The 15127-nt window shown below is 38.8% G+C and overlaps 1 protein-coding gene across 1 annotated transcript; it reads left to right on the top strand.

Moving 5' to 3' along the window:
• The first annotated feature begins 965 nt into the window (after positions 1-965).
• LOC107810837 (uncharacterized) lies at positions 966-7807 on the top strand. Its single transcript, XM_075221135.1, has 5 exons — positions 966-1165; positions 1369-2017; positions 2156-2593; positions 3717-3792; positions 7647-7807. The coding sequence occupies exons 1-5, from the start codon at positions 966-968 to the stop codon at positions 7805-7807; spliced, it is 1524 nt and encodes a 507-aa protein (XP_075077236.1).
• The last annotated feature ends 7320 nt before the right edge of the window (positions 7808-15127 follow it).

Below are 15127 nucleotides of genomic sequence, written 5' to 3'. Positions count from 1 at the left end.
TACTCGTTTATACTTGCTGAATTTTCAGTACTTTCCGTATTTATGATATTGCAGTCAGACTCTTTAGTAGATCAACATGTTGTATGTTTATATTCAGATTATAGTTATAACATATGTTGATCTAGCCACCCAGTTGGTTCACATTGTCACATATAGTTAGGCACCGAGTGCTGTGTTACGCCCAGGCTATGGTTCGGAGGGTGACAAAGCTTGGTATTAGAGCCTAGGTTCAGGAGTTCTAGGGAGTCTATAAAGTCGTGTCTAGTGGGATCACTTTTATGTGTGCGTGCGTGCCACACGGGTAAACAGTCGACCACCAAGATATCTAGGATTGTTCCATCTCTTTCATACTGTAGATCGTGTAGTTAGAGTTATGCTTTCAGGAATCCTTCTAACTCATGCGAATTGCATTTTTCAGAAAAATGCTTGCAAAAAGAAAGTACACCAAGAGGGCCTTAGTTACTAGCTAGGGGGCTACGACTAACGCTGCTCAGGAGGAGGACACTCCGGCCCAAGGAGTTGCATCGGGCTTAGTGCCCAATGCTTCCGACATGGATGTCAGGGGAGCTATCCAGTTGCTTGCCCATATTGTTGCTACTCAGGCTCAAAGGCAGGGAACAAGTGTTGTTCATGAGACGGGTAGTTCTAGGTCTAGGGAATTCCTCAACATGAAATCTCAAGTTTTCACAGGGTCCAGCAAGGATGAGGATCCACAAAACTTCATTGATGAGGTTCAAAAGATATTTCGAGTGATGCATGCTACAGACACTGAAGCAGCAGAGCTTGCTGCGTAACAGCTGAAGGATGTTTCTAACACTTGGTATGAAACATGGGAAGAATCTCAAGGGGAAGATGCGGCTCCTGCGACTTGGAAGGAGTTTGCAGATACGTTCCTTGGGCATTTTATACCCATTGAAGTCTTGGAAGCTAAGGCTTTAGAGTTTGAGAGACTCAAATAGAATGAGATGAGTGTGAATGAGTACTACCTCAAGTTCGTCTCTCTAGCCAAGTATGCTCCGGAAATGGTACGTGATATGAGGGCCAGAGTTAGTCGGTTTGTGTTGGGGCTTTCAGATGAATTGTTTGTTGTTGCTAATATAGCTGCTCAGAACAATGACATGACTATTACTAAGATGGTTGCCTTTGTTCAAGGGAATGAAGAGAGGTTGAAGGAAGAAGAGAGACTATAGATAGAGAAGGACAGAGAATTCAGCAAGAGAGCTAAGTCTGCAAGAAATTTCAGCCATGGGGGATCTCAAACAGGTGGCAATCGCTAGTTCTTCAGGAAATCAAAATCAGGACATGCTCCATCTTCAGCTAGTGCACCAGTTCAGAGGTCCAAGTTTAAAAGAAAAACCAAAATTTCAGAGCAGCAGGCTCACAGTTACAGACTAGTGTGAGCTACAGAGGCCTTGAGTACCCTACTTGCAACACGTGTGGTAAGAAATATCCAGGGGTGTGTCGTTTGGGCACAAATAGTTGCTTTGGGTGTGGTCAGCAGGGCCACTTCTTGAGGGATTGTCCATCAACAGGGAATAATAATGGAGGCAATGTAGATCATTCTAATAACTCAGCAGCCCCTCAGAACTCCCAGGCCCAACAAGGGCGTGGTGCAGCAAAGTCTGGTAATGTAGGCGGTGGTCGAAACCGTTTGTATGTGCTGTCAGGCCGTCAGGATACAAAGGCCCATGGAGATGTTGTCACAGGTATGCTAGCAATATTCACTTTTGATGTTTACACTCTTATGGATCCGGGATCCATCCTATCTTATGTAACCCCATATATTGCTAAGAAATTTGGGATAGAACCAGAAAAGTTGTGCGAACCCTTTGAACTGTCCACTCCAGTTAGAGAATCAGTTATAGCAAAACATATCTATAGGGGATGTCCAGTCAAAGTGTATCATCGCCTTACTGTAGCAGGCTTAGTGGAATTGGAGATCATAGACTTCGATGTAATCATGGGCATGGATTGGTTAGAGTCTTGGTATGCCACAGTGGGTTGTAGAACCAAAATAGTAAGTTTCAAATTTCTCGGTGAACCAGTCTTAGAATAGAAGGGTGATGCATTAGCACCTAGGGGTATGTTTATTTCCTATCTTAAAGCTAGAAAGATGATCTATAAAGGGTATATTTATCACCTGGTTTGAGTTCAGGATGAAGATGCTCAGATTTCCACTCTCCAGTCAGTACCAATTGTAAATGAATTCCCAGAAGTGTTTCCCGAAGATCTTCCTGGAGTCCCTCCCGATAGAGAGATTGACTTTGGAATTGATCTACTCCCAGACACTAAGCCGATATCTATTCTTCCTTATAGAATGGCCCCAGCAGAGTTAAAAGAGCTAAAAGTCCAGTCGAAAGATCTTCTAGATAAGGGATTTATAAGGCCAAGTGTCTCACCTTGGGGAACACCAATTTTGTTTGTCCGAAAGAACGATGGGTCTTTGCGCATGTTCATTGACTATCGTCAGTTGAATAAAGTCACCATCAAGAACAATTACCCTCTTCCCATAATAGATGATTTATTTGATCAAATTCAGGGTACCCAGTGTTATTCCAAGATTGACCTCAGATTGGGATACCATCAATTGAAGGTTAAGGAAGTTGATATTCCAAAAACAGCTTTCAGGACTCGAAATGTGCATTTTGAATTTTTGGTAATGTCAGTTGGTTTAACGAATGCACCAACAGTTTTCATGGACCTTATGAATAGGGTCTTCAAGACTTATCTTGATTTGTTTGTTATTGTGTTTATTGATGACATCTTGATTTATTCCCGTAGTGAGACTGACCATGCGGAACATCTCAGAATTTTGTTGCAAACACTGCAGGATCACAAGCTATATGCAAAATTTTCTAAGTGTGAATTCTGGTTGAAATCACTAGCGTTTTTGGGCCGTGTCATCTTAGGGGAAGGCGTGAAGGTGGACTTTCAGAAAATAGAGGTAGTGAAGAATTGGCCTAGACCCACCTCAGTATCTGATATAAGAATTTCTTGGGTCTAGCAGGCGATTACAAGCATTTCATAGAGGGCTTTTCCTCTATCTTGTCCCCTTTGACTAGATTAACTTAGAAGAAGGTCAAGTTTCAATGGTCGGACGCTTGCGAGAAATATTTTGAGGAGTTAAAGAAGAGGTTGACTTCAACTCCAGTCTTGACACTACCGGAAGGAACCGAAGGGTTCGTTGTTTGTTGTGATGCTTCAGGGGTTGGTCTTGGGTGTGTATTAATGCAGCATGGTAAAGTCATAGCCTACGCATCGAGATAACTCAAGGCTCACGAGAAGAATTATCCGACTCATGATCTTGAGTTAGCAGCTGTGGTATTTGCGCTTAAGATCTGGCGCCATTATTTGTATGGGGTGCATGTTGACATTTTTACAGATCACAAGAGTCTCCAGTACATCATCAAGCAAAGAGAATTGAATCTACGTTAGAGAAGGTGGCTTGAATTGTTTAAAGATTATGATTTTGATATCCTCTATCATCCCGGGAAAGCAAATATTTTAGTTGTTGCTCTCAGTCGGCGTTCTATGGGAAGCCTAGCTCATGTTGAGGTAGACAAGAGAACTATGATGAGAAAGTCCACCGCTTAGCAAGTCTAGGAGTTCGACTTTTGGACTCCGAAGATGGTGGCATTGTTCTTCAGAACAGGGCTGAATCCTCCTTAGTAGCCGAAGTGAAGGAAAAACATTTCAGTGATCCCTACTTATTGCAGCTGAATGAGGGAATTCACAAACACAAGACTACAACTTTTGAACAAGGGGGAGAATATGGTAATTTGAGGTACAGAGGTAGATTATGCTTTCCAGGCATAGATGGGCTCAGAGAGCCTTGAGGTACAGAGGTAGATTATGCTTTCCAGGCGTAGATGGGCTCAGAGAGCAGATTATGTCTGAAGCCCACAATTCCAGGTATTCTATTCACCCAGGTTCTATAAAGATGTATCATGATCTTAAGGAGATTTATTGGTGGAACGATATGAAAAGGAACATAGCAGATTTTGTGGCTAAGTGTCCAAATTGTCAGCAGGTAAAAGTCGAACACCAGAGGCCCGATGGTTTAGCACAGAGTATAGAAATTCCCGTTTGGAAATGGGAGATGATAAACATGGACTTCATAACAGGTCTATCTCGCTCGTTTCGGAAGCATGATTCAATTTGGGTGATTGTAGACCGACTTACCAAGTCAGCTCACTTCTTGCCAGTGAAGACTACAGATTCAGCAGAGGATTATGCCAAGTTGTATATCGAGGAAATTGTTCGATTGCATGGGGCTCATTTGTCCATCATCTCAGATCGTGGTGCTCAGTTCACAACGAACTTTTGGAAATCCTTTCAGAAAGGATTGGGCACAAGAGTGAACCTCAGCACAGCTTTTCATCCTCAGACAGATGGCCAGGCAGAGCGCACCATTCAGACTCTTGAGGATATGTTGAGGTCAGGTGTTATCAATTTTAAAGGTAATTGGGATGATCATCTACCCCTCATTGAGTTTGCTTATAATAACAGCTATCACTCTAGTATCAAGATGGCACCGTATGAAGCTCTGTATGGGTGAAGGTGTAGATCACCGATTGGTTGGTTCGAAGTTGGCGAAGAAGAGTTGTTAGGACCCAATTTGGTCTATCATGCTATGGAGAAAGTCAACGTGATACAAGAGCATTTGAAGACGGCTCAGAGTCGGCAAAAAGTCCTATTCAGACATGCGGCGTAGAGACTTAGAGTTCCAAGTTGATGATTGGGTTTCTCTAAAAGTTTTGCCTATGAAAGGTGTTACGAGATTTGGGAAGAAAGGGAAGCTTAGTCCCCGCTATATTGGGCCATATAGAATCCTGCGAAGGATCGGGCAGGTGGCTTATGAGTTAGAATTGCCACAAGAATTAGCTGTTGTACACCAGTGTTTCATGTGTCAATGTTGAAGAAATTCATAGGAGACCCGTCACTTGTAGTTCCTACGAAGATTATAGGGGTTAAAGATAGCGTGACTTACGAAGAAATTACAGTGGCTATTCTTGATCATCAAATCCGCAAACTTAGAACTAAGGAAATTGCTTCGGTGAAAGTGCTTTGGAGGAAACAAAAGATTGAAGAGGCTATATGAGAAGCCGAAGGGGACATGAAGTACAGATATCGCCATCTCTTTGAAGAGCAAACGGAAAATATGGAAGGTAATTAACCTTTCCATTTAGACCTTATATTATAATCTCCATGTCTTTCTGTATTTAGTCAGCTCACTATTCAGTAATCATGTATTTGTTCAGTTTAGTATACACGTGTTCATGACAATTCAGTATTCACATGTTCCCATTAGACCCGTTTAAGGTCTAGAGTTAGTCGTAGTTACAGCCAGGACAATCATTCGAGGACGAATGATCCCAAGGGGGAGATAATGTAGCACCCCATAAATTCGGCTTAGGTATGAAGGTGTTAAATGAGTAGTAATGTTATATTTTGGACATGTAAAGTTCTATCGATATGAGTATGGGTGGAAATAGTTATTTTAGAATTAATAAGGAGAGTGAGGTGTATAAGATTCGATAAAATCTACTAAGTTTATAAAAGGTCTATCTTGCAGCAATATTTAGTGAAGATGTGTAAGGAATTTGGGCAAACCCAAAACATGCAAGTTGTAGGCCTTTTAAATAGCTTTCTATCGATATATTATGGAGCCCGAACGGATCTCTGTGCAAAAGGTTTTGTGTATTTTATAGAGAACTGCGCAATATGTGCGGCCAGGTGCGTGCCCAGAGGGTCACGTGCGCGATCGCGCACTTGAGGTAGTGCTACTGCCATTTTGCACATTCAAGTGCGCACTCAGGCCTTCAGGTGCATGGGGAGCACACCTGAGGGGGTCATGGGAGGGATCATTTTTAAAGCCCTACTTCATCCTCCATACCCCAAAACACAAAATATTGCTCTAGAAAGGGAAGCTCTCAAGAACCTAACCTCTCCCAAGGTCCCTCCACCATCCAAGGTAAGTTCTAATGGTGATTCTACGTTAATTTAAATTTCCCAACACCTTATTAACATGGATAAACCCTCCATAGCATTAGATATTCGATTGGGACATCATTGTTGAGAGAAGAAACCCTAGAACTCGAAATCAAGAGGATTGAACTTCAAAAAGGTAATGTCTTCACCCTCTAATTGATTATAGCAATGGATTAATGATTATATACTCTAGTTCATGAGATATGAGTTGATGGGTTTGACAAAAAAGCATGAACGGTTATAGGTTTGGGTTGTTGATTGTTGATTATTGGTTAAGAGTGTTGTTTACCTTATGGGTGATGAAGAATGATATTGATTATAACCATTTGAGATTTTAGAATTTATCTAGGAGCAAGAGAATTGATTATTGGGTGTAGAAACACCATTAATAAGGACTATGAAGCTTTATTCTCACCAAGTATTTGATAAAATGCCTAAGTGACCAAAACACGAGTATCATTGCTAATATGGAATCCCTTTGACTTGCATTGTTATAGATTAAGGTTGAAAGGATTAACATTTGTTGTATTACGCTCAAGAGCAGGAAGTTAAGATATGTGAGGCTAACTCTCTACGTTTGGGAATGTTTATAATTCTCCTTACGTCTCATTCTTTATGTCTATTACGAATTCCTCAGCAAGTAATTATGCCTCAGTTCCATGAATGGTTGTAGAACTTCTATTCTCTAGATGGCATAGTTCATAATTCATTCAATATCTTATAAGACTCAGTTGTGATAAATCAATTTATTATGAATACATGTCCTAGTCTAGTTCTATTTAGTATTTTTGTATCATGTATTGTAGTATGATTTTCATTTTCTGATTTTAAATCCCTGAATGTTGAACACCTGTATTTGGGCCTGAGGCCGTAGTTTATGCTTTATGCATCTTTGGGCCTGAGGCCGTAGTTATGTATATGTATACTTGGGCCCGAGGCCGTAACTTGTGCACATATATATTGAGCCTAAGGCCGTAGTTTATCAGATAAATAGGTTATTCATCATTCAAAAGTGGGAGTATTCATATCCTTACTTCCTTGTTCAGTTATTAGTTTATCAGTTAGCAATTCAGTTTTAGGATTTACAGTTCTTTCCTTCAATTATTTTGCATACCAGTGCAATTCAAATGTACCGATGTCCCTTTTTGCCCGGGGCCTGCTTCTCGCGATGCAGGTAACGATTTACAGGGTGGCGATTCTGCTTGCTAGGACATCTCATATCATCTATTGGTGAGCCCCAGTCATTCGGGGCATTATCCTTCCCTTTTTTAGTCTTTATAGTATTTCAGTTAATAAGGAATACCAGAGACCTTGACCCAGTAAAACAGTTAGCTTTTCAGTTTTCTTTAGAGGGTTCGTGGACTATAGCCCAGTCGGTCCGATATTAGCAGGCTTTTCATGTGTTAGCCTTGTCGTCTACTCGTTTATACTTGCAGACTTTTCAGTACTTTCCGCATTTATGATATTGTAGTCAGACTCTTTAGTAGATCAACATGTTGCATGTTTATATTCAGATTATAGTTATAACACATATTGATTTAGCCACATAGTTGGTTCGCTCGGTCACATGTAGTTAGCCCCTTCAGAAGAAGCTTGGAAGAGAAAAGGACTCAAGAACATAAGCCCTTGTTAACTCCTTCCATTGTCTGAGGTAGGGAAGAAACCCAGGAAGACTCCTGTGAAAGCAATAACGTCAGCAGTCCCAACAAGGAAAGAAGTGGCTCCTCCTACCAGAACTCCTTTTACAAGGAGTAAAAGAAAGGTTGTTGATGAAAAAATCATTAAGGAGTCAAGAAGCCAAGGAAAAAAGTTTTAATTGTGGAACCCATGGTTGAGCTGGATGAAGAAGATGAGTATGAGTCTGCCTTGCCAGAAAAGTCATCTACACAAAAGAGAAAGGTTGCCAAAGCTACAAAAATTGCTACCACATATGCAAAGTCCAGTAGAGGAAAGAAGAGAAAGAATGTACCAGTTGTAGTTGATAGACCCACAGAGTTCAGGAACAGAAAAGTGCTTAATGGGAAGATTCTTGCAAACACTAATGAAAAGGGGATGGCTCAACTGGTTGAAAACTTGAGCTGCAGGGATGGAAGCACATGTTTGTCAAAGCTTTCCCCGTTGTGTGTGTTCCTGCTGTGGTGGAGTTCTATGCAAACTTCCAATTTGATAGAGAGGTAGTCAAAAAGAATGTAAGGGGTTTTGAAATGGAGTTTGATGCTGAGGAGCTAGGGATGCTTCTGAATATTTCTTCATTGGGATTTGACAATTACTTGAAAAACAGTGGCCAGCCATAGACAATGATGTTGATACTGGAATTGTGATCACAAGAAAGTTCTTTCAAAAGTTTGAACTGATATGACTCACTTCCACAAGTTGTTATTTCATTTTGTCAATTCCTGCATTTCTCAGAGGCCTGAGATAAGGCATGAAGCTACCCTGTTGGACATGGATGTAATGGAACTTCTTCGCACTGGTAGACATATAAATCTCCCTAGCCTGATGATTTAGCATATGGCAAGAGCTGCAGACACTTCCAAGCCTAAGCATGCTATGCCTTATGGTTTCATGTTGACTAAGTTATTTGACAAGCTCAACATTGCCTTGTCTGAGCTTAAGTATGGAAATCACAATGATGTTTTGGATGTTGTTACCCTCAAGTAGTGTGGCTATGAGAAGATCAAGGCTAGGGGATCCATAAGATCTGCTTAAGTTTGGTGGAGTTGATAAGTGGGGATTTTGACAACTTATTAGCGCCTTTTACCTTTTGTTTTAGTATAAAAGAATTGAATTGTGTTCCCGAAACTAATGAAATATGCAAAATTGCAGGAATGCTGGAAGTTGGACTCCCGAGATGAAATCCGGCTGAAAGAGGAGAAGTCCGAGCACAAGGCAACAAAAGGGAACAAAAACATATAATGTGCGGTTCGCAGAAGGAATTCTGCGGCTGTAGAATTCCACCTGCGGCCGCAAATAAAGAAGCAAAATTCGGCAGATTTTTATGCAAATTGCGGATCGCGCATGAATTGTGCGGCCGCAAGAGTTGGGCTAGAACTCAACTTCAGAGAGTGTGAAAATTTCCAAGTCCTAAGTCCCTGAGAAATGCAGACCGCATAAGAATTGTGCATCCACAGAAGAAGTGCCTTGCGGTCGCAGACATAAAAGTGCAGATCGCAGAAGACTAGTTTGCGACCGTAGACATAATCTGCGGACCGCAAAAATGTTGCCTCGCGGCCACAATTCAGAATTATGCTGCCGCATAATCCCAGCTCCTGCCAGATGAAGAAGTCTTCGGACCGCACATGGAATTGTGCGGCCGCAGAACCCTCCAAGGGGTATTTTTGTCCGAGATTTTCAAACTTGTATAAATAGAAGAGTTTTACGAAATTAGGTCAAGTTTTGACATCAGCAATTACTGTAGCCATTTTTCTTTGCCTCTTTGGGAAGTTTACTATATTTTGGTGTATTTTATAATAAATTTTATTATTTTAAGCTTACATTATGAGTTTAATTAGTCTTTCTTCTTCTTTTTCTTCAGACCTAAGTATGAGTAGCTAGATGTTTACTAGGATTGTGACTCAACCCTAGTGTGTTAACCTTATGGGTAATTAAATTAGTGCTTGTTTATGATTGGGTGTTTATTATTTAGCCTAGTTCATGCTTTAATTTATAGAATTAATTATTAATAACATTAGTTAATGCCTATTTGACTTAGTCTCTACTTGAGAAAGAGAGATTTGTCCAGTTAAACTTGGCTAACAAAGAATTAGGTCAATCGAGAGACTGATTAACCCAATTAAAGCGTTCAACCTAGAGATAGTAATAACCCAACTTGAGATTTTATCAACTATTTTGTGTGATACCCATTTGGTCTTGAGAAAGCCAAATTGGACAAAACCACTCTCTGACCGAGAGGTATTGAGTGGGTAATTGAGAGTTGATAGCTATAATGCACCCCGATCAACAAAACAAGCATTAAGGTCTTTATCCCATTAGGCAAATACCTAAGCAAGGGTCACAGCCCTAGGCTTTTTACCAATTTTAAAAACCTCAAAACAACTATTCTTAGTCTTCTTTCTTTATTCTGTAAACTTTAGTGTAAAATTAGAAATAGAAACAAAACCTTTTTTGTGGAAGTGTAAATCAAGATAATTCAATCTTGCACATTAGATTATATACTCCTAACTCCCATCTTAGCTCCCTGTGGATTTGACCCCAACTCTTAGTTGGGTTTTATTATTGAAAACGAACATTTCATACATTTTTAAAGGTATGCATTTGGACGCGATCAATTTTTGGCGCAGTTGCCGGGGAGAGGTTGGAGTTGGCTGTTGAAGAGAATGTCAAGCTTCATGAAGACAATGATGAGCTGAGAAAAGAAACCAGGCAGCTTAGGGAAGAGCTTAGAAGAGATGGGGAAGCTCATTCCCAACATATTTCCACTCTTGTGAAAGCATTGACCCCCTCTACCTCTCACCCATGAACCTGTTCCTTCCTAGTCTCCTTAGTTTTCTTTTGCTATCCCAGTGATGCTTTAACTTTTTTTCTTTTATTTTAGTCTGAGTAGCTTGCAGTATGTTTAGTTTATTTTGTTCTAATGGGTCAAGACAAAGCCTTGGGCTTCTTTTGGCACTACTAAATGAATTATCTTGTACTGCTTTAATGCTTCGTACAATATTGGATCTTTAACCTAGTCGGTTTACCTTGATAATTCTTAACCTTGTGTTGTAGCATGTATGGCTTGAATCTTACATTAACTGTGCTTCATCTATCTAACATCTTTTTATTTTTTTTCGATGATGCCAAAAGGGGGAAGATAAGGTTGGGGGGTTGTGAATATACATGTCTGTCTATGGTACTTGTTGTGATTACCTGGTTCTACTATGTACAAAGTTTGTCATCATCAAAACGGGAGAATTTGTTGAGTATTGAGATTTTGATGATTAACAAAGTTTGTTTAAATGCAATGATTCAATGAACCAGGTCTTCAACGTAGTTTCTTAACTGTTCTAAGATCCAGCTCCTCAGGGTAAAGGACCAGCACCTTTAGTTGGTGATTGTGCGTCTGTGCAAGATAGTAATTTTATCTCAAAGTTACCCAGGTCCGAGTTTGGTGGAAGAAGGTAGTTACATGTGATAAGGGTTGTTTCCAAGAAGATACGAATAAATTAGTGAGAGACAAGAGTCTCAAAACTGGTGGAGTCCTTGGAACATTATTAGTTTTATTAAACGAGAAGCTGACTATGTATAGGACTCCTAGAAGATCTCAAAGTCAGGGCGTTTAAATACTATCTATTTTGGACTTTTGAATTCATCCTTTACACATCAACTAAAGAATTACATGTTGTTCACTCTAGTCGAGTACCAGTATTCTATTCTTATTGAGTCAGTCTAGTGAATGTGTTTTAGAAAATTGAGTTGTAATCAAGTATCACAAACAATTGCTGAGTTGGAGTAAGTGTTTGTTTTACAAGTTAAAGTAGCTTGTAAATCAAATAGTCGTAGTAGGAATACTGGAGAGTATTGAATTACAGTCTTGTAATTGATACATTTTGGCTCATTGTTCTAGTAGAGTTGAAGTTTAAACCGAATCTAAGCAACACCCATGGAACCCACCCATAGTAAGGAAAAATATGGCACCAACGGATATGGCCTCTTACGTAGTAGGTCGTGGTTTTTGCACCTTTTGAGCCGGGTGATTTTCCACATAAAAATCATTGTGTTTACTTTACTGCTTACTTTACTTCATCTTTAAAGAATACGGCAAAGAACCACGTTCTTTAATAAATCATACGGGCACTCAAATTAACATGTTGGTTATCACTCTTTTGTTATATTTAGAGGTTTCACGGTCTATCTTGAGGCCAAAAACTCCACTTTTCTCTACTCTCTTATAACAAGACTTCACATATAAAGAGAGTTAAAAATTAGCTTAGCTAGATCCCCACATTAAGACACATAAGAAATAAAATGAATTAAATTAAATCTTGTCATTACCGGATTTTATCTAGTTACTCTTTGGTAGTCATCACTCATGTCGCGACCCCAAATTTCCCGCCTTTGGATGCCGTGATGGCACCTAGTCTCTAAGACTAGGTAAGCCTAACACATGCTGATTTAATAACTGAATTGGACCATTAAATAACATACATAGCCGCAAGTGGTAAATATGTATAAATTTCTCAAAACTGGTAGTACGGAGTCATAAGCACTAGTAAAACACACTAGAATTTCTAAACACAATATTATTTTGAATTACAATTTAACGGTAGCATAATGAAGTAAGATGGTGACTCTGAGGCCTGCGAATGTCAAGCAAGTATACCTTGAAGTCTCCCGCCGTGCAGATGCAACTCTCAACAACACAGTTAGAATACCTGGATCTGCACAAAAATGTGCAAAAGATTAGCATGAGTACATCACAACAGTACCTAGTAAGTATCAAGCCTAACCTCGGTAGAGTAGTGACGAGGACAGGTCGATTCCTACTAGACATAGAAACCTGTTCAAGATATACATAAGCTAACAATGGAAAGAAGATCAATGTAAGACCAATGACGAAAAAATTATTGATTTATAACCAACAATGAAGTAATATAAACATAAATAGCAGCAAGTAGTAAACGAGTAATAAAGCAACAACATAATGAGAACATCGATGAGATGTAAATGCACTCAAATAAGAAAAAACAGATGACAACTCAAATAATAAAATCGCTCCCAATGCGTGGACTTAACAAAGAATTACCCTGATGTACCACACCTCATAAACCACAAGTCATGGATCACAATTTCCAACTCTTACACACATGGCATCTCGTGCCCACAATAACAATCACATTCGCACGGCAAAGTCCTCGTGCTACCATGTACTTTGCAACTATGATAAATATTAATTTTGATGAACGAAAGATATATTTAGACACCATAAAACATAATAGCAATCTTGAATAAAGTAAGGTGTGGAATAAAATAATTAGTTTATTCTAGAAATCAAGTAAAGTAAAATAGTATACAATTTGTAAGAAACAGAGTATAAAATGGGTTTAGTTTAGAAATCAATAAAATTGAGTAAAAGTATCATTTTTAAACAAAGCAAAACATAAGTTAAATTAATGAATTAAATATAGAATTTATTAAGGAAAAACAAACAACAACAACAACAACAACAACAACAATAAATCAAGTTTGATCCCTTAAATGGAGAACCCAATTATAATGAAAGTGCGATAACCATTTAGAATAATAAGGCACCGAGTGAGATAACGAGTTCTATCTTAAGAGGCACATAGAATAAAGCATGTTAATAATTCTTTTATTTAAACCATTATGTTAACAACAACTCAACATAATATAATGTAGTGACTCTACGTAATTAAATTCATATTGAACATCAATTCGCCAAGTTATAACGGAGGCACGAATTGGCATGTTAAAGCAACACAACAAATCATGTAGAATGCATGACTCACACAAGAAACCACATTCGTTCCAACACCAATATAACAACGAATAATCAAACACAATCAAAATGCAGATGAGTAATTGAAGGAAGAACAATGACCGTTCAAATCAACAAGTTGTTCCAACATGGAATATACAATGAAAATAACAACCGAGGTACCGCCTCGTATTCACATTTCACAATTTCAATCACAATCTTTTCTTATATCACCGCGTAAGCCTTACATTTAGTTTTGAAAATTAATTTTTCACGTAACAGCTACACGCGTTTTAGCCCACCTTATCTCATCGCGTGGCTTCAATTAGTTCCCCTACTAGCAACACGCGTATCAAGCACATCTTATCTCACCATTGCGTATCAACCCCTAGTCTTATGCCACCGCATGCGTATCAATATCACAACACAATCACAACTTGCACCACAAGTGTCCATATGCCACAACTTGCCACAAAGTCAACAACTCCAATATTTCCACAATAAATAGCCCATGGCTCAACCACAATGTGTACAAGAATTTAAAAAATAACAGTATGAATGAGAATGCTCAACAAGAAAATGTATCTCAACAATTAATAACTTCGCATCAATGTGATAACGGCTATTACAACTTCAGCACCAATAACTCAACAAGATGATATTCCACGAAATAACAACTTCAATTAAAAGTGATTCAATAATTAAGAGGTAACAAGACGATAAGGAAGGTAATAACTTCAACTAAAGTATATAAGAGCAAAATAACAAGTAAGAGGTAGAACAAGTGCTAACAACGTCAAATAGAGCATGTAAGAGTAGATTAACAATGGTAGATATAACATGTTATTCCAATTCAATTAAAGTCATGGAAAGAGTCTAGATAATCTAAACCGGTCAAACACGACATATAGCCCGTGTACCCACTCGTCACCTTGCGTACACGGCCTTCACATAAAACAAATAGCACAATCAACCCAAATCCTAAGGGGTAGTTTTTTCCCACACAAAGTTAGGCAAGATACTTACCTCAAACAAGCCCAATCGATACACTAGAAGAGCCATCCCGCTTAAATTATTCTCCGAAAGGATCGAAACAAGCCAAAAGCAACTCAAAATCATCATCTAATGCCATAGGAAGCAAACTCAATTGATAAAGGTCGAATCTTTACACATTTACCCAAAGTCAACCAAAAAGTCAAACTCGGGACCGCACCTCGAAACCCAACAAAACTCACAAAAATTGATAACTCATTCAATTACGAGTCCAACCATACTAATTTCACTCAATTCTGACTATGAATCGATGTTCAAAACTCAAAAATTCACTTTAGGAAGTTTAGACAAAAAACCTCAATTTCACTTTTGAAATCATGAATCAAATGCTAAAAACGAAGATGGAATCACGGAATATAATTAAAACTGAGTAGAAAATACTTACCCTATGGAAGAAACTTGAAGAACATCATTGAATTTTCCCAAACTCAAACTTTCAAGATGAGAAAAAAAAACTCCAACAATATTATATTAATAGCAAAAAATGTCCATTTTTTACCTCCTTTCTTGTACTAAATGATCCCGAAACTCACTTTTGATACCTCCAATTGATTTCTCGTGCAATTTCAGTGAAGTTACACTTTTGAATCACTCCATTTGACCTTATAATGAAGGAGATATGTTGGTTTCAATATTTGAAAATAG

This window comes from Nicotiana tabacum, chromosome 9, assembly GCF_000715075.1.
Source record: "Nicotiana tabacum cultivar K326 chromosome 9, ASM71507v2, whole genome shotgun sequence".
Lineage (NCBI taxonomy): Eukaryota > Viridiplantae > Streptophyta > Magnoliopsida > Solanales > Solanaceae > Nicotiana > Nicotiana tabacum.
The sequence above is the reverse complement of the archived record's forward strand: the minus strand, read 5'-3'. Positions and strand labels throughout refer to the sequence as shown.

Excerpts from the sequence above, each read along its gene's own strand:
- LOC107810837 (XM_075221135.1), top strand. The coding sequence starts at position 966 with ATGAGTGTGAATGAGTACTACCTCAAGTTCGTCTCTCTAGCCAAGTAT. Across the intron at positions 2,594-3,716 it reads TGGGATACCATCAATTGAAG|CTGAATGAGGGAATTCACAA; the intron begins GTTAAGGAAGTT and ends TACTTATTGCAG. Across the intron at positions 3,793-7,646 it reads TGGTAATTTGAGGTACAGAG|GGAAGAAACCCAGGAAGACT; the intron begins GTAGATTATGCT and ends TGTCTGAGGTAG.